We start from the raw sequence: 21,312 nt of genomic DNA, 5'->3' as shown, positions 1-21,312 counted from the left end.
ACTGTGTATTCTGTTTAGCGCCTTTGGCGGAACGCAGCTTCCGCTAAATCAAGTACATCGCTAAATGACATCCGTAAATCTAGATGTTTAAAGTAATTCTTCACATTCATTTAAGGAATTAATAATGAAGTATGAATATGTTTTGTTCTTTATTAATGAAATAATTCATATAAATTCAAAAAAAAAAGTTACACAAGAAATCTCAATGAAATTGAACATGCCTTTTATTTATTTTCCACGGAAAAACTGACCGTGCTGACGTACATTATTATCGTTTTACAGTGATGAAACAACGTCCAATATTCCAGCTTTTCTCCAGCCTGTTTTTATGTTTTGTGACAAAGATATTTAAGTACCCAGAGCGTATGATTAGTACTCAGCTGAGTACAAATTCTCTTTTTCAGATTCAAAGGGGTGGATCTTGAATTATAAATCAGCTGATTAAAAAAACCGCTAAATCAAATACAGCCTATTCAGAAATGCGCTAAATCAAATCTACGCTAACTTGTTGAAAAAACGATTTCCGCCAAATATCGTACACGCCAAATATAATACGTTTACAGTAGACTATAGATTGACTTGCGTAAACAGGCATTCAAGGGTTTGATCAACAACATTGTTTATTTTTAACATAAAGATAAATAGAATGCAAATAGATGAATAGATTACATATAGATAATAGATTGTTTATATATAAATAGATTGCATATAGATAATAAAAAAAATATGCATATATATAAATAGATAGCTTATAAATATATTGCATATAGATAAATATATTGATTATGAATAAATTGAGTACATATAGATAAAAAGATTACATATCACTCTTATAACAACAGAGGCGGTTGTACATGTAATACTAATGATAGCAGTGGTATATACATGTAGTAGAACCTGTCATTCTGTAGCTATACGTACACACCATAGCACGACCTAGCTGTTATGCTATAGCTAAATGTACACACCATAGAACAATATGTCACTTTGTAGCTAAACGAACACATCATAGCACAGTCATTCTGTTAATAAACGTACACATCATAGCACAATCTGTCATTCTGTTACTAAACGTACATATCATAGCACAATCTGTCATTCTGTTACTTAACGTACACATCATAGCACAATCTGTCATTCTGTTACTAAACGTACACACCATAGCATAATCTGTCATTCTATAGCTAAACGTACACATCATAGCACAATCTGTCATTCTGTAGCTAAACGTACACACCAGAGCGCAACCTGTCATTCTGTTACTAAATGTACACACCATAGAACAATCTGTCATTCTGTTACTAAACGTACACATCATAGCACAATCTGTCATTCTATAGCTAAACGTACACATCATAGCACAAACTGTCATTATGTTACTAAACTTACACATCATAGCACAATCTGCCATTCAGTTAATATACGTACACACCATAGACCAATCTGTCATTCAATTAATAAACGTACACACCATGGCACACCCTGTCATCCTGTTACTAAACCTATACATCATAGCACAATCAAGCTGTCATTCTTTAGCTAAACGAATCCAAAGTAGCACGACCCAGCTGTAATTCTGTAGCTAAGCTATTTCAAGAATCATTGCATTATTACCTTCATCTGTCAGCAAAATTTGAGTACAGCGCGGTACAATGTCACGTGTTCCCTCTGTACAGCGATGCACTTTGATGTGCACTTCCGCAGTTTGATAACTTTGACGTATGCGTACAGAGTATTACTGTCTAGCGGGTGTCCGGCAGACGACTAGGTCAGTGTAGTGGACTATGTTACACGTAGTGCGGGGATAGTGGTATTAGGGACTAAGGTCAGTAACGACGACTGGCTGACATTGTTTCATTAGAGATTTTGGCTTAGCATGTTTCTTTATCATCATCCTATCTCCCATCAGTAAATAGGAATGTTTCCTCTTCGTCTACTGGAGTGCACTCCACAGCTGTTCATTTGTTAGTTGTGTGAGTCTTCTATCTAATTTCACAAAAATGCTATCTGGATCCAGATTTATAAAGTTTAATTTTATTAGGCATGTTGAATTTCATCGTATAACCAGATTATATGTTATATGTCCACTAATGAAACGATTATCAACACACTTTACTGCACCGTTTTGATAAGAATGTCCGCTTTTGAAACTGCATTAGATTTATGATTATAGCTGTCACATGCTCAGATGAATAATTTAGTAATGTGGAGATTATACCTTAGCAATATACTATACACATGTATGCATAGAATTCTAATCCTTGGTAAATAAAATGTGTTCAATTCATCATGAAGAATAATTCGAGAGCGAATATGTTAATTTCATGTACTTTTGATTTACAGATGGAAAATGGTTCAATAAATTTGACACAGTTCTCCCCCACCACATTCCTCCCCTCCAGGGTAAATCTAAGTAGCAGTAAATACGACAAGGAAATTTTCACCAGAGACCTACTGCCTACGTTTATCTTCGTTTCTCTTCTGCTGCCGATTGGAATTATCGGGAATGGGTTAGTGTGTTTTATTTATCACAGGAACTGGCACAAAAACCGCAGGTCGTCCCGTCTATTTATAATTGCTCTTGCCTGGATTGACTTGTCAAACTGCATTGTAACTATGCCGTTTGAGATCGTCTTGTTGATGAACCCAACAACATTTGACAATACGGCCGTCTGTAAATTCTTTCGATATTCAACTTTCATGCTAAATGGAATGTCATCAATTGTTTTAATTGGAATTGCAGTAGACCGGCATATTGGTTTTCGATATTCCAGGAAAAAAACATTTGGTGTGCGACAAGCCAAGACATGTATTGTGGTTTCCATCTTTATTTCTGCTCTAACATGTTGGCCTGCCATAGTTTTGTATGGTACTCACACTTACCAATATAAAGGTGTCAAATCTATGACGTGTCTCATTGATGATCGGTACAAAGGGACCGTCTTCCCGTACGCACACAGTATATATCTGATATCCAGTAGTCTCTTGGTGGATGTAGTATTGATATCACTATACTTTTTTACATGGAGATCGATTCACTACACTAAAACGAGACTGTTGGTACTAAGTGCTGATAACAGTAGAGAAAGTGAAAGGTATTGGACATCATTCATGAGGTGTTGCAAGAGGAGTTCAGGAACTCATTTGAGGAATGCCTCTTCAACTTTATTGACCCCTGAAATTAATTCCATCTCTTGTTACGATCCATGTAGTAAATCCATTGGTTTCGGAAACCAGTCTACTCGACGATATGAAAATCGAATTGGATCATCTACTTCCTATACGACACCAGTCTGTATACGATTTGGACCTAAGCCTCATGTGACGAAATCTTACATCATGATGTTTTCCGTGACTGTTGTCTATATCTGCACGTATCTGCCGTTCTGTGTCATTGCTATTATTCGATGTATCAGCGCAACTTTTCTCTCCGAATTACCGTCAACAGAAGCGAATATTTACCACCTGTTTTTGAGGTCGTACATGTTGAGTATGACTGCCAATCCCATTATTTATTGCTTCATAAACAAATCTTTTCGTAAGGACTGTCTAAGGCTTTTTCTTTTTCAAAACACATTGAAACATAAATGACAACTTTGCATTGCTGATTTTTAAGTCAATAAAACTTGTTTGTGTACATGTGTGTTACAGTACATATATCATTATTTTGCCATCCGTCACGAAATGCAAGTTCGTACTTTCAGATTTTGATAGAGTAAGGTCTTTTGTATTTGATGAAAATATTCTATATCTTGTTCATGTTACTCTATCAACAATGGGGATTTGAAATATTTCAAATATTTGTACGAAGGAAAGCAAACTAACATACGTGCACTTAAGGAATGCACGGCTTGCAGTGAAGATGAACTGCGGATGCTGACGGTTATTAAACTTGCTGATGTATATAATTTTTTAGTATTGAAGAACAACAATTTTATGATTTCGAACAGCCTTTGCGCATGCACTACTTATCATTATTGAAATGACATTGTGTTGCCCCTTTTCAACAGAAAAGAATAGGGACAAGAAAATATTTTCATTATATCAGCCGTATTGTTGTTTTGCCTGTAAAGCATAGTGACGTCACACTCGACGATTATTTGTATGTCATCCGTCCGTCGGTTTGCCATATTCTACGATTTTGTAACCGAGTATGGGAATGTTTTCATTTTTAGCAAGTTTATTCCTTGTGTCACGTTCAAATAATGTGTACTTCATTTTCTGAGCCCTTGACTTTTACACATTTATTTCTGATTATTTGATTTTTATACAGTCATTAGATTGTTTCTGATTGCTTAATCTATTTACAGACATTTTGAATATTTCTTATCTCCTGATTTTTATACAGACATTTTAGTATTTTAATACTGAAAGTTCAGTTGTTTCTGATCCCTTGATTTTTACACATTAGGCCTAAAAGTAGACTCTTCATATCTTTCATTCAAGTTTTAAATGTATTAATTAAGTTTTGTATGACTTCATAACATATGTGGTTCAAAATACATGTATAATATCAGTCGCACATATTTGCACATGCATATAGGTAGTTTGGGAAGTTATGCATTTTACTTTCCCTAAAATATGATATTGTGGCCTTGAAGTATATTGATGTTATCAGTATATGAATATTTCATATAAACAAGACTTAGTCCTTGTACAATCTTGAGGCTGCGGGAACCAGATTAAACTAAGGAAACACATACAGGCCTATCGACATTTATTGAGGAAATTGTATATCGACTATTGGATATCAGATGCCACTTCTTAACATGTAATTAAACTACTCCAAACAATTTACAGAATATATCGCAGACTGAAACATGTCTAAATGCTTGCAGCTCTGCATTCGATGTAGTATCTGTGTATTGTTTTAACAACACATATATTACTTTGCTGCTGTAATTAACAAAGCCGAATTGACATTTTATGTTCCTGCGCTATTACTAAGCGTAGTTATGGCGATTTTCCATCATTCCGAGAGGATTAAGATTTAAAGATCCTGACATATTCCGCATTAGCTCGCCGCCGTTGGAAATCACAGGCGAATAGACTTCAGGCCCTAAATTCCTTTGATTGTACATGTATCTATATTGGTAATTAAATCAGTGTCAAAGTCATGTCAGTGTATCAAGAATTCTATTTAATACGAGTAAGGCTAGGGTGCACACAAAAATACCGTCGTGATGCAGGGCTTACTACGCGACGACACGACCACAGGTGTTTGTGGACAGGACTTCCGGTACCCCCCCCCCCTTCTTGTATTTTTAAATGTTCAATTCCTTGGGTATTTCGGACATATTTCAGAGTTTATATATTTCAATGGAATACACAAATCTCGCATAGAAACCGTTTTTAAAAATGTCATATCACCGATCATAAATTTTGGTTGTCAACATTAAATAAGCTATATTTTTAATTTTTAACATAAAAAATGAAAAACATTTCTTTCGAAAAACGTGAACCAGTCCCTTTAACAATGAGCTACAAATAACGTTGAAATACTTTTTCAAAAAGGCAATTTTCAATGAAATATATAGTGAAAAAATGAAATGATGACACACTTATGGCCGCGATCGAAAATTATGGGATCGAAGACATACACGACCCTTCTTATGCTTACTATAAAACAGAATAGTTAATATTCCATTTCTGTAGAAATAAGGTAGGATGCAAGTGAAATGTACTTGAAATGTCACAATTGTTCTAATAGCGAAGTGTCGAGTATATCTTGAATAGAAAAGGTGAAGATAACGAACAGTTATCAATCTCATAACTCCTTTAAGGAATACGGAATTAAGAGTTGGTCAAACACGGAACCCTGGTTATACTAGAGGTTGGATCAGACAAACACGGACCCATGGGTATACTAGAGGTGGGATCAGACAAACACGGACCCCTGGTTATACTAGAGGTGGGATCAGGTGCGTAGGAGGATTAAGCATCCTTTGCCAACCGGTCACATCCGCTATGAGCTTGATCAGATCTAGAGAAACGGAGTAATCTGTAGTCAGAATTAGTGTCCCAAGAACGGTCTGACAATCGGTATGAAACAAGTCATACAGCATTTGACCCAATGACAGGTTGTATTGTCAAACTAGATCATTATAACAACCATAACATTTGTAAAATGCTTACTTTAAACGAGGCTGTTGAAACCCCTGTGATATCAACCTGTTTGTCAATAGTCTGCTTCTATTTAAAAAAAACTAATCATACGCGGAACAAGCTCTTGTGTATCCAATCTAAATGCTGCGTTAAAGGCTTCAGCACGTTTTTTCTCATGTACATGTAGATCGTTAGTGGGTTGCTTGTTTGTTTTACGTCACGCCGAAAATGTTTCACTCATATTGAGACGCCACCAGTTATAGGTGATGCACCACAGAGTTAGACTTATGCTCAGCGCTTACGGCCGTAGCAGTGAGGGCTCTTTAACGTACCAACGCCTGTCTCGACACCGTATATCTGTTTTTAAAGGCGCATGGACACGGTTTGAGCTGGAAATTTTCAAATTTTATTTTTCCATTTTTATTGTTACAATGCTTAAGTAAAGTATTTCTAATGGTCAACCAAAATTTGAATATCAGTTGTTGAATTATAAGTGAGATACAGTACTCGCAATTCTTTGTTATGTAAACAAGGCTCGTGCCATGTTTTTGTTTACATTAGACTGTTTAATAGAAAATAGCGTATTAAAACAAAATGAGATGTGCCAAACACTAGAAACTATTTAATTGTGTTAAAAATTCACTTATAAATTGACAAAATCTGCTTTAAACGAAATTTTTACTAGTTTATTTAACTAATGTAAACAAAAACATGACACGAGCCTTGCTTTCATAACAAGGACTTGTGATCTCTGTATCCCCCATGTACTTTGACTACTGATACTCAAATTTTAACTGATCATTAGTAATACCTTAGTTAAGCATTCTAAACCTTAAAAATCGAAAAAAAATAAAATCTGAAAATTTTCAGCTCAAATCGTGTCCATGTCCCCAAATGACCCTTGATTCTCACTTCTAAATGCCGAGCGTTTGGTGAATGAGCAATAAATCACTATCTTTGTTTACGTCATAGGATGGTATGAACGGGGCTCGAACTCACGACCTACCGGTTTCCAAGGGAACGCTCTACCACTGAGTCTTCTCGTATAAATTCTATATTATAAATGTAAATCTGATCAGTGATGGGGGGAAATTGTATAATGTCCGATTATTCATAAACAAAGTATGCATATATATAATAACTCATATACACACTGTACAATTCAAAATCAAGAAACAAAACCTATGCTGAACTAGAACCACGCTGAAAAGTCCTTAAATTCTGTGGGATGTGAATTAGTATCAGCGACAGACACAGGATCGAAAGGGAGCTCTTCAAGGAATATGTGTTTCAATTAAAAATATACTTTTTGCATATGATTTATTGAAAACACTTTATCAACATTGCTTCCTCTTTTCAGTAATACTCGCAGAATTCCTTGTACGTAGTGTAGGGGCATGACTGAAGAAACATTGCATTAAATTCCATTCATTAGTACTAGGCTCAGCAAATTAGCATCATTTATTGAATATTATTTCAGCATCTGTAATGTGTATGTCTGACTAATCAAAGGCTATCATTCTTGCTGATTATAGACTTTCATATAATGATCTACATGCAGCACTCCTAATGCCTTCGTCAACATAGGTAAGAAACGACCTTACTCCCACTGATATTGCAGTCAATGCCTGCATTGAACTCATTTTAGGAAAGATAAAGCACGATAAGATTGTTGTATTGGGTTTTTATGTCAGTAGTTGCAAGAAATGATTACAATGCAACTTCCTTCTTTTTTCGTTAGTATAGCTTCAAGGCATAGTACATATTTCATTTTGTCGTCCATAGTTTTGCTTCTTTGTAGAACAAAAATTGTGAATGATTCAAGAATCATTTATCAAACCAATATAGGTGTAATTATAGAATATTGATAGTGATCGAGTGAAATTCTTGATATCCTATAATTATCAAACATGTATCTGCTTCCTGTAATTGATGAGTACGTGTGGTTAATCTGATGTGAGTTTGGTGAGGATACAATCTAGCTCCCGGTGAACATGCTGTCAGAACTAGGGTAAAGATATCAATAAAGCGCCCCCTCTCTCTATCTATTTTTACTCTCTAATCTATCTATCTATTAATCTATCCATCTATCTGTCTATCTCTCGTCCCATAGGGGTCCGGGTTAGAAAAGGTTCTCAGTACCTCTTGCTTGTCGTAAGTGGCGACTAAATGGGACGGCCCTTCGGATGAGATCGCAAGAACCAATGTCCCGTGTCACAGCAGGTGTTGCACGATAAAGATCCCTCCCTACTCAAAGGCCATCGTCGAGAATAGGCCTAAATTTTGCAGCCCTTCACTGGCAATGGTGATGTTTCCTTACGAGTGAAAAATCCATCCACCCTTCCTTCCTTCCGTCCGTCCTTCCTTTCTACAGAGTAACGTGGACGACAATGCTCTGTACATGAAATGAATGGCGGTAATTTACATGAAGTGACAGTTCCGCTCTGTTCTGGTCACACGTGTCAGAATTCGTCCGAATCCGCATCAAGTTATATCATATTCAAACAAGAGGCCCACAGACCTTATCGGTCACCTGAGTACTAGAGAAAAAATGTCACTACTCCCAAGGGCTATGAAATCTAGAAAACATTTCCTGTTCTGAATATCTCAGTTAAATTCTAATGTTCACCAACAGTATAAAACAAGATGTGTTATTACAACTTCAATGTCCACAAACGTGCATACACTGATGAAAGGCCTTACATAATATAACAAGTGTATTAACATTAAAATATCAAAAGATATAACTGATTTGGACCCACCCTAGAGTCAAAGCCCTGGGTTGTGAAATTCATCATTTTTTGTACACCCTTTTCTGTTAGTCCTAAGTACGCATTTAGATTTTATACAGTATCAGCAAATTTACACATAAACACTATATACTAAGTTTAGCCCCACCCTGGGGTCAGAACCCCTACTCCGGGATCATGACATTTACAAATTTGGTAGAAGTCTGCCTGCTCTACATCACTATGCATTTAGGTTTTCCTTGACATGTGCGGTTCTAGAGAAGATTTTTGAAAAATGGTCAATTTTGGACAGTTTTTGCCCTGCCCCTAAGGCCCGAGGAGTGCAGGAATCCTGAAATTTACAATTTATGTCCCATCTGTTCCAAAGATGCTTCATACCAAATTTGAAAAGAATTGGTATGGTAGTTATCAAGAAGTTAAAAATTTATATTGTTCACACGTTTAATAACTGACCAATTTGGCCCCACCCTGATACCAAAACCCATACCCCTGGGATCATCAAATTCACAATCTTAGTGAAGGACTACCTGCTCTTTTTAAATTTCCATTTAGTCTCAATTTAGTATCAATAGCACTAAAGAAGATGTTATTTAGGTGTTTTACACATAAAAACTATATACCAAGTTTGGCCCCACCCTGGGGTCAGAACCCCTACCTTGGGGATCATGGAATTTACAATTTTGGTTGAGGCCTCCCTGCTCTACATCGTTATGCATTTAATTTTTCTTACAGTATCGGTTGTATTGAGAAGATTGTTGACAATTAGTCAATTTTGGGTAGTTTTTGCCCCGCTCCTAGGGCCCCAGGGGAGCAGGAGTCCTGAAATTTACAATTTATGTCCCCCTTGTTCCAAAGATTTGAAAAGAATTGGAATGATAGTTATCAAGAAGAAAATAAAAATTTCTTGTTCCCACATTTAATAAATGACCATTTCGGCCCCACCCTGATATCAAATCCCTACCCCTGGGGTCATCAAATTTACAATTTCAGTAAAGGACTACCTGCTGTTTTAAATATCCATTTACTTTCAATTTAGTATCAATAACACTAAAGATATTATTTAAGTGTTTTTACACATAAACACCATATACATGTACCAAGTTTGGCCCCACTCTGGGGTAAGAATCCCATACCCCAGGGATCATGAAATTTACAATTGTGGTAGAGGCCTTCCTTCTCTACATCACTATTTATTTAATGTTTCTTACACGTGCGGTTCTAGAGAAGATTTTTGAAAATTGGTCAATTTTGGACAGTTTTTGCCCCGTCCCAAGGGCCCCAGGGGAACAAGAGTTATGTTCCCTTTGTCCCAACGATGCTTCATACCAAATTTGAAAAGAAATGGAATGATAGTTATCAAGAAGAAGTTAAAAATGTTCAATTGTTAACGCACGTTGCACGAGTAAACTCAGGTGACCTAAAAACATAAAACACGTGTTTTAGATTTTATGTAGACTATACATGTTACATATGTAGCAACAGTATACACACTGTTATACATATACACCAACCTCCACAATCTGCAAGACCGAAGCCAATTGATTGTATTTTATACATACGTGTATATGTATGTTACAGTATATGATATCAATTAAGCGGTCCCTACATAAACCCTTGTGACATTAATTAAGTGGTTCCTTACACAAAACCATGTGATATGAAATTGCTGCAAATGTTTAGGCAACAAATGAAGGGAATAACAGAGCTATATTTAAACGAATACGCAAGATTGAGAAGAAAATGTTAGTTTTCCTAAAAAGAATCCTTTTAAATTTTTCAATCACCGCAAAACAAGGAAGTCTGTTAAACAAATCACAGCATGAATCCGGTGGCTATAGCCCTTATTAGTGCGCTTGTCGTTATTATTATCAGTTCTATGTGAGCATGAACATTTGTCAAGCCGTCTTATTTTGTAAGATATCTCTTAAAGTTAAAGGGGCATGGACACGATTTGAGCTGAAAATATTCAAATTATATTTTTTTCATTTTTAATGTTTAAAATGCTTGACTAAGGAATTTATAATAGTCAGCAAAAATTTGAATGTCAGTTGTCGAGGTACATGGGAGATACAGCTCACTATTCTTTGTTATGTAAACATGCTTGTGTCATGTTTTTGTTTACATGGGTTAACTATACAAGTTTCGTTTAAGTTAATTCCACCCTTCTAGAATTATTGGTTCAATTTTATAATTGATTGTTGATTCTTTAAATAATACAACTTAGTAATAAATAAAAATGAATAAAATAAGTATGTTGCGGTATTGATAATTTTTTTTATCAATTAGCAGACATATACCTGCTATCAACGTCAGAAAATTGTAATTTACCTTAAAGAGCAAATATCAAAATTTCACAAAAACTGGTTAAAACAATATAATGGTATTCATAACAATTTCATGAAACAGTTTCTTTAAAAAAAAATACAAAATAGTTGTGGAATAAAAAGAGGAAATATATCACATAATGGACTTGTTAGAGGATTCTATGAGAGCTATTGCCCTTGGATTCAATGTTTTGAAACATATAATTTGTAACGTGTATGATCGGGTTCTTACAATGGATATATATATATATATATATATATATATATATATATATATATAAAGCACAAACAAACAATTATAACACCCAACCTTACGTTTACCCCTAGGGGCGAAAATTTTCAGTACCTAGTTGTAATTATTTAGGCCACGTCGAGCACTCTAGAAGATTATATCGGAGATTTATCCATATATATATATATATATATATATATATATATATACACTTGTTTGGCACGCTGTTTTTGGCTATATTTAGATCTAAAACTTCATAGTTATTTCGGATTACAAACATTTCGGTTGAGCATCACTGAAGAGACATTATTTGTCGAAATGCGCATCTGGTGCATCAAAATTGGTACCGTATAAGTTTTACATTATGACCCCTGGGTCGAGGCCTCTGCTGGTGGACTGTTAGTCCCCGAGGGTCTCTACAGCCCAGTAGCTAAGTACTTCGTTACTAGCTTGAAAATACGGATGTATATTTAATTGCTGTTATAAAATTTAGAAATTCATTTCAAAATTAAGGATTATCTCCCTCATGCATAGCTCTTATCCTTGGACGAATTTGGCTCCACTCGTTTGGCACGCTGTTTTTGGCTATATTTAGATCTAAAACTTCATAGTTATTTCGTACAAACATTTCGGTTGAGCATCACTGAAGAGACATTATTTGTCGAAATGCGCATCTGGTGCATCAAAATTGGTACCGTATAAGTTTTACACACACACACACACACACACACTCACATATATATATATATATATATATGTTTTTCTCTTACTCCATCTGAGTTAATGATTGAAATGATTATTATATCTGCTCTATCTGAGGGTAAATTAGACCGTACTAATTTTTTCTCTTATCTTGAGACTGGGACTGGGTAAGGGCTACTCTGCATCGTGTTTCTCCCTTAGGTTCCTATTGATAGAGAAGAGCTGGGTGTCTCAATCTTCTTCAGATTTACTACACCCAGAACTTAACATCAATTCCTTAGTATTACTTGTCACTGACTCTTTTAACTGTTTTGACTTTATTCTGCTCTTACCCACGATTTCTTTCTTTCTTATTCGTCCGCCGACTTCTTCAGCTAGCTTCTGAATGACTGACTTATTCAAAGCTTCGCTTTATATACCATTTCGCTAGTCCATACCATACATTAGGTCATTCCACTATATGATGTCTTCATTGCGTTTTACACACATGCCCCTTAACCATTACATTACCCACGCCTCTGATATCATGCGTCCCGCATGTGATTTGATTCAAATCTAAAGATTGTTTTGGTATATATATATATATATATATATATATATATATATATATATATATTTTACACATCCTGTAACTGTTTTGGTATACAAGACAAACAACAAAAATTAAGTACATAAAGGTTCTTTTGAAACATGCAACCAAATCAGGTCACCATAAAATCATAGCATAATGGCTGTTTAGTCGAACCAAATATCCTCTTCCAGTTTCTCTACTATTTCACCATCCTTTTCGTACTTTTTCGGAACACGTATTATTTTCTGATGGCTTTTGGCCCTGGTTACATCCATCTTAAGGTGGATTGTTCCTCATTTGACTTATCAATATGAATGATTAAAAGTGGAAAAACTGTATGGATTTCCACTCAATATAGTTTAATTTAATCAATAACCAAAGACAATGTGTATGTTGCCACCTTTTTAAAGATGTCAGACATACAAAAACAGAAGTATATATCAGCATTAAACAATCACACAATTTCGTTAAACAGAATAATGAAAATTAATAAAAACTTACTGAAATGACAAATTTTAAATGTCAACAGTTTAAGAAAACTGCTAATTCATAGATATATAAAGATTAATTGTGGATATTAGGGAAATCATTGTGTCATAGACATGCAGTATAGGAAATTCCAGCATAGGAGTTATTGCCTTTGACAACATTTTTAAAATTATAAATAATTGATTATCTATGGAAAATAAAACTTTTTCAGTATCAAAAGTTTACCTAATTTTTTACTTTATTCAGTGAATGAAATTCCTCTGAAAAATATATTTCTATCATGTGCAAAATTTAATTAAATAAAGATTTTGCAAAAACCTGTGACATCACATGAGGATCGATCAACCTTAAGTTCTCTCTGTGTTCCGACGTCAGCAGTTATACGCTTCTCATTGCAGCAAGGGCAGTGCTCAACATCCAAGGGCGCCCCTTGAGTATTTGTCGTGTTGCTCCTTTGTCTTCTGTTTCAACTTCAAACAAATCTCTGGCGACTGTTTCAACTGCTCGTCTCTTCACGCCTGGTAAACAGGGAGCTCTCTTCTTTCTTTGTGTACGTCCAACTTCTAAATCTTTCACCTCAAAAATAAGCTCTCCAGGATCCTCCTGCCAATCCTCATCTGCATAGTCCGGGGACTTCAACGGAGATTTTTCCACTGGCACTGACTCCACTGCTTCATCTTGCTCCTTCAAAGAATGTACTCTACTTATGTGTCTTGTTAGGACTGTCTTCTTGTTAAATGTCTGCTCACACAGCTCACATTCAAACTTTCTTTTGTTGATATCAGCCATGCCACAAGCCAAAAGATGGCTACGACACTCATCCTGAGACAGAAGGCGAAGTAAACATATTGAACACAAGAATCCTGTTTTCCGGTGTGTAGTCTTAGTCACCGGCATCTTGATCTTTCTGGATCTTAGTAAAGTTCTTTCAACTTGTTCTGCTTGTTCTTCTGTTAAACCCTTTACTGCAGCATTATACAATTCTTTAAAATGTTCTGGGAAGTTTTCATCATTATGTCCAAGTTCCACACGCGGTTGAGTTGAGGCTTTCCCCATAAATACCAGTCCTGTACATAAATGTACTTTACCACACTGACACATTGCACGACGTCACAATGAAAAATATGTCATGACGAAGGTCATGATGTACATATCTACCGTCTTTTTGTGGTTGGAAATATCAAAATATTGTTTCGTTATTTACCACCTCTGTCAAACGGTAAACTGCAATCACGTAAAAGTTTCTGTCAAATGGGTTATATTAATTCTCTTTGATATTGAAAAAGTTTCCATTTCTTTTCTATATAACATACATGCTAAAATAATATCCATATTATATTGTGATCTTGATATCGCCCCTAATCTGCACGTATAGTTACTTTTACAATGGACTCATTAGCATAAACAGGGTTTCCGTATATAAAAATTTCATTATTAACACGACACCCCGAGGTTTTTAAGTGAAAGATGTTTGATTTATGCGACATGTGAACTTCAGTGCAAAAGGAAAGTTAGGGGAGCAAGTTCTGGCTTCAACAGAAAATATGTTTTTCAGGCTAGATTCAACTTCGTATGTGCAAAAATCGCTGCATCTTGTATATTCAATGCAAAAATTAGACATGTTACAAGTCACAATAAACTTGCTCTCAGCACTTTTCAAATTAAGAAATTAATATACTTTGAAGTTATATATACTTCAGCTTGCATTGATATCTGGATATCGTGCCAATTCAACGATTTATACATACACGATACGTTTTTATCTTGATATTTGATCACGTGATACCGAGTTGATGTAGAGAGTGTCGGTCTGGTGAAAAATGTAAAGGAGGTCAATATGCACTTAATGATATATACATATTGTTTTTGTATAAAAGGGTTGTTTTTACAGAATTTGTCACAAATTGATCTGTTTATTAATGCTTTTTTCCTGACATATTTCTATGGCCCTACTTAACACAACTGCGCAGTGTTTACAACTCTTTCACCTTTATACTCAATCACATTAGTTACTGGCGATGTTATACCCACTACTGTGTTCTTGACTACAGTTTGAATTTGGTCAGAGGGGTTCATCAATCGCAAATCTACATTCTTATTTGGGCTGACAAGGCATCTGGCAACCAAGGCATTTTCACAGGTCTGAAATTTACTACTTGGTTCTATCATCAATGACCCCGGTACCGCCATCACCAGTGGTGTAAACAAGTGACCCGAACATACCATCTCACTTCGGGGGGAATGGATTTTGTTTCTCTAAGACTCACACGAAAACAACCGATGTGCCCTTATAACTGCAATTTATGCTCTACACCATGAACAAACAGTTTTGTTTGCGAAATGTCCACCATGCACTTGCTTGGGTTTAAGAAGTCTAAACCAAGAATTCCATCAGCTTTAATATTTGCTACAACAGCATGGCATCCAAATTCACTATCACCAGGTCGAAGTGAAAAATTCTTTCTTCCTCGAACCTCGAAGGGCGTTCCATCTGCACCAAATACAGATTGATTTACTGGTTCTAATCTACAATCTCCAGTGTCCTCTATTTCATCATATAGTCTATCTGCTAAAATGGTCAACGTTGCTCCAGTATCGACCAACAAATTGCATGGCACGTGATTCACAAAAGCCTTGATGGACAAGCCCGATTCTTTGTCGAATTGTCCCTGCTTGACCGTAGTTATACTGGACACATTTTGTTTTTCTGGGTTTCAATATCTGAGCGACTTTTTGATTCATTGTTTGACTCGGATTTTTGCATCCTCTCACTTGCTTGCTTATTCTTTACCAAACAGTCTTTAATTCTATGACCACGCTTTCCACAGTTGTGACATTTATCTGGAGAGACATTTCGTCTCGACAAATGATTAGAACTGAGTGGTTTCGGGGGCTCTTTTATTACAGCCATATCTGCAAATTTTTCTCTCTAAATTTCTTAATGATGCCTGCAGTTCATTACGTAACTGTTTCAATTCTTCTCGTACACTTGAGTCTTTATGATACTCTCTCAGATTTTCCTGATCTCCGGTAACTCCTCTTGCAACGCCGACATCATGCCGATGTTGGCGTTCCGCTCTACAAAAAGCTTCAATTTCAACAGCTAAACGTATAGCATCATTAAGAGATTTTGGGCGTGATTAGCGAATGCGAAGGCGTAGATCAAAATCTGTCAAAGCATCGACAAACTGATCCTTGGCAATCATCTCAGTCACTTCGTTAGGTGCTGTCGGGTAAGCTAGATGAGCCAAGCACCTTATACTTTCACCAAGCTCTGGTAATGTTTCAAACGCCTTCTGTCGTTTATCCCTCAGCATTGTCCGATATAGCTCAGTCTGATTTGCTGGTGCAAATCTATCTTCTAATGCATCACATAAATCCTTGTATGTACAGGCTGTACCACCTTTCATATTACCGAAGACAGTCTGTGCTTGACCTTTCAATGACGCTGCAAGATACAAGCTTTTCTGGCAAGCACTTCACATGTTTATATCACTGCACGCCTCAAAGTGAGCCTTGCAATCTATCCAAGACCCGGTTCCATCGTATGTTGCTGGTTTCATAACAGATTTACCATACGAAACTCCCTCAGTATTACTATGCATGCCCTGTGTGCTCACATTAGGACTTTGATGGTACCCAATATGTGATCCATGGCCAGTTCCAGTATCTAGCCCTTTTGTCCAGGTTACACTGGTTATCGTTGATGTAGCACCCGTAGTACACCAAGGAAAATGAGGTGTGGAATATGCCTCGGAAAATACTGGCTGTCTAATCGAACCTTTTCTCAGCAGGTTATATTTACTGGCTTTAATGTCTTCTCTCATGTCCATCTTCTCACCATCGTGATACAAAGTGTGGCCTGATTGTGGGTAATCCACATGACTAAAAGTGGTCCTCGTGTTTGTTGTACCCTCCAGGTTACTGGACGATTTTGATGTCAATTCATGTCCCTAACATCCACCGCAGAGTATAAAACTACATTCGACCTTGTTGACTGGGGCGTCAACTTCAGCCTATCTAATGTTTCTCTCAGTTTTTCTCTCTTGGCCTCAATTGCACTTAGATCAGCGTACAGCTCAGCTTCTATATTCTCCATACTCATTCAATAAACACAAGAACAATTCTAATTTAAATATTCGCTGTTTAGCACTTTATAATTTTTTACGACCTTGTGTCCCATAATAATATAAATCTGATATGCTACACCCGGTAACAATGAACCTGGTTTAGAAAACCCGGTAAGATAGCACCTGGTATCAACACTTGGCTAAAACGCAACACTCTGTACCACTGCACCGAGTTCACAGCACCCGGTATCAATAGCACCCGGTATCAACACTTGGTTTCAAAACACTGGATAACACTTTACCCAGTTCACAACACCCAGTGTCAATATACTAATTCTGGAGCATCCAGTATCACTTTTTCACTATACCCAGTGTAAATACTATGACAAAATTTAAAAATTTCTATACAAAGAAAAGCAGACAACAATCACAGCTTAATCAGATTAAAAATAACCCCAAAAAACTTGTACATTATCCCTTGACCAGCTGCCACCAAAATGTAACGTGTATGATCGGGTTCTTACAAGGGATATATATATATATATGCAAGGTGAAGATAACGAACAGTGATCAATCGCATAACTCCTACAAGCAATACAAAATAGATAGTTGGGCAAACACGGACCCCTGGACACACCAGAGGTGGGATCAGGTGCCTAGGAGGAGTAAGCATCCCCTGTTGACCGGTCACACCCGCCGTGTTTTTCTCTTACTCTATCTGGGTTAATGATTGGAATGATTATTACGTTCGCTCTATCTGAGGGTAAATTAGACCGTACTGATGTTTTCTCTTATCTTGAGTCTGGGACTGGGTAAGGGCTACTCTGCATCGTGTTTCTCCCCTAGGTTCCTATTGATAGAAAAGAGCTGGGTGTCTCAATCTTCTTCAGATTTACTACACCCAGAACTTAACATCAATTCCCTAGGATTACTTGTCACTGATGCTTTTAACTGTTTTGACTTTATTCTGCTCTTATCCTCGACTTCTTCCTTTCTTATTCGTCCGCCGACTTCTTCAGCTAGCCTCTGAATGACTGACTTATTCAAAGCTTCGCTTTATATACCCTTTGGCTAGTCCACACCAAGGGTTGTCAGGTCATTCCACTATATGATGTCTTCATTGCGTTTTACACACATGCCCCTTAACCATTACAAATTGATAATTCATATACAACTTAGACTTTTGAAATATTTTATGGTAAACAAGATTTTTTACAATAACTATTGATAAAGATTCCACCAAATTATATGTTCCTGTCGTGCATAAATCTTAATAAATCACAGGAGGGTGGAACGACGTTAAAGCAGACTTTTTCAATTTACAAGTTAATTCATATAGTTTCTAGTGTTTAGCACATCTCGTTTCCTTTTAAACATGCAATTTTTTATGAAGCAATCTACATGTAAACAAAAACATGACACGAGCCTTGTTTACATAAGAAAGCATTGTGAGTGTTGTATCTCACTTGTAACTCAATAACTGATATTCAAATGATTGACCATAAAATTGAAAAATAAAATTTGGAAGTTTTCAGCTCAAACCCTGTCCATGCCCCTTTAAAAAGATATCTCTCTCAAAATATTTTATAGAGATATATCTTTAACTTTTAAATATACCTAAAGTTAAAGACATGACCCTTTTAAATTTACTTCAATGGCCCCTTCCGTCTATTACCTTCGCCTTTTGTGCACTTGATCAAAATGGCTGAACATGTAGAGGAGGTTGTCTCTACCGTGTTGAACAGTTGATCTAGTAGATTTGTTTGAAAAAAGTAAATCAAAAATAGTGTGTATATATATATATATATATATATATATATATATAAGATGTTTGTATTTTTCGTCTATTCATGTTTACACATCGAAAGCCGAAAATGCTTGCAATTCGTCACTTCCAGTTTCTGCCATGCAGCACAATTTTGGCGCGCTTTTGCTTTGTGTAGCATTCCGTGTGCATTTAAGAATAATTTCTTAAAAATCAAGAGACATATCTCTTTCATTTAGAGAGATATCTCTCTTGAATTCAAAAAGATACATTTTTTTCTGTTTTAAGAGATATAGTTCAATCAAAATCTTATAAATATATCTCTTAAAGTTAAAGATATATCTTTGAAACTTAAAGATAGATCTTTTTATCTTAAAGAGATATCTCTCAAAGTCAAAGAGATATCTCTTTTTCGAATGAATAGTAAAGTGGCTTGTCATACGAACGTTAAGCGTACCAAAGACGACTGGGTCAATATCTGGAAAATTAAAATTAAAAATCTAACTTGTTATAACAAGTTCATTATCACGTTATATCGAGTTAATTATCTCGTTTTAACACGTAAGTATCTCGTTATAGCCACTTTTAATTATCTTGTGATAGCAAGATAATTATCGCGTTATAACGAGATAACTAACTCGTTAGAAGATAGATTAAAGGCGAAGATAACGAACAGTGACCAATCTCATAACTCCTAGAAGTAATACAAAATAGATAGTTGGGCAAACACGGACCCCTGGACACACCAAGGGTGAGATCAGGTGCCTAGGATGAGTAAGCATCCCCTGTCCACCAGTCACACCCGCCGTTAGCCCTATATCCGGAGCAGGTAAACGGAGTTATCCGTAGTCAAAATCAGCGTGCCAAGAACGGCCTAACAATCGGTATGAAACACGTCAGACAGCATTCGACCCAATTATAGGTTGAATTGACGAACTAGATCCTTATAACGACCATAGAATTTGCGAAATGCTGACTTCAATCGAGACTGTTTAAACCCCATTACCATCAACTTGTTTGTCAGTAGCTTGTCTCGATTTAAAAACTGACTATAAGCAGAACAAACTCTTGCGTATCGAATCAGTTGAGAGATATAAACACCATATACAGGTGATAATGGAATATTGCTACATAAATATGGGAAGTTGAAGATGGAGAAGCTGAAATCATCCCGTTTGTCATACAGTTGAGTTGTCAGTATGCAGTTAATTTCTACTTTCAATAAAATATCTAAGTATGAAGCAAAAGTGGACGACTCTGTGGTGTCTTTTATTTCGAGTTCACAAAGATATATCGAATCGACATATGAATGAAAGTTATTATTGTTAATAGACGAAACGTCGTCGATATATCTAAACGTCGAATTGAATGCCAGAGCGAGATTTTTTTTTCTCACGTAGAAGTTTTTGAACAAATTCTGCTTCATATGAATATAAAAACAGGTCAGCTAACAAAGGAGCACAATTCGTGCCCATGGGAATTCCAATTGACTGTCGGAAAACCTGATCCCCATAGACCACGAAGATATTGTCAATGAGGAACTCTAGCATATTTTTTATTTCAACTTCAGAGTACTTGTGCGTGGAATCAGAGTGGTGTTTAACAAAGTAAGTTTTTGGATGACTGATCACTAGATATGAATATTTCCTTTTTCCATTTTTGTTAAAGAAGCAACTGTCTATGGTGTCAAAAAGTCTAGTCTTTAATTCATCGTGCGGAATGGTCGTATATAATGAGAGTCTCTACAGCCCAGTAACTAAGTACTTCGTTACTAGCTTGAAAATACGGATGTATATTTAATTGCTGTTAAAAAAATTAGAAATTCATTTCAAAATTAAGGATTATCTCCCTCACGCATAGCTCTTATCCTTAGACGAATTTGACTCCACTTTTTCGGTACACTGTTTTCTCCTATAATAGCTCTAAAACATTGTTATTTCGGATTTCAAACATTTAGTTGAACATCACTGAAGAGACATTAGTTGTCGAAATGCGCATCTGGTACATCAAAATTGGTACCGTATAAGTTTTACATAATGTTGAAAAGTCATAGGTTTTGGTGTTATTGATTTTGGAAAAGTTTTGCGATTTCAAGTTTACTAAAAAGTTCTTTAGAATATTTAGAATCCACATTTGATTAACACCACTTCTGGCATATGTAGCCGCACACTGAATTTGAAGTTTCTCCTTCATAGCTGTCAATATTTTCGTCAGGTGCAACGATAGGGGCTTGGTAGAGCACTTACTAGATCCAGCAATGTATTTTTGTTTGTAAGGGTTTTTATTTAGTTTAGGAATCCAGTA

At 36.0% G+C, this 21,312-nt stretch overlaps 1 protein-coding gene across 1 annotated transcript; it reads left to right on the top strand.

The window, feature by feature from the left end:
* The first annotated feature begins 1,673 nt into the window (after positions 1-1,673).
* On the top strand, positions 1,674-3,637 carry LOC125648139 (D(1)-like dopamine receptor). The gene is made up of 2 exons (XM_048875066.2): positions 1,674-1,825; positions 2,344-3,637. Exon 2 carries the CDS (start codon positions 2,344-2,346, stop codon positions 3,589-3,591), a length of 1,248 nt encoding a protein of 415 aa, XP_048731023.1. The 5' UTR covers positions 1,674-1,825; the 3' UTR covers positions 3,592-3,637.
* Positions 3,638-21,312: the final 17,675 nt, after the last annotated feature.

The sequence above is a fragment of the Ostrea edulis genome, chromosome 6, assembly GCF_947568905.1.
Source record: "Ostrea edulis chromosome 6, xbOstEdul1.1, whole genome shotgun sequence".
In the NCBI taxonomy this organism is placed as follows: domain Eukaryota; kingdom Metazoa; phylum Mollusca; class Bivalvia; order Ostreida; family Ostreidae; genus Ostrea; species Ostrea edulis.
Note: the sequence above shows the minus strand (reverse complement) of the source record. Positions and strands in the feature narration are given on the sequence as shown.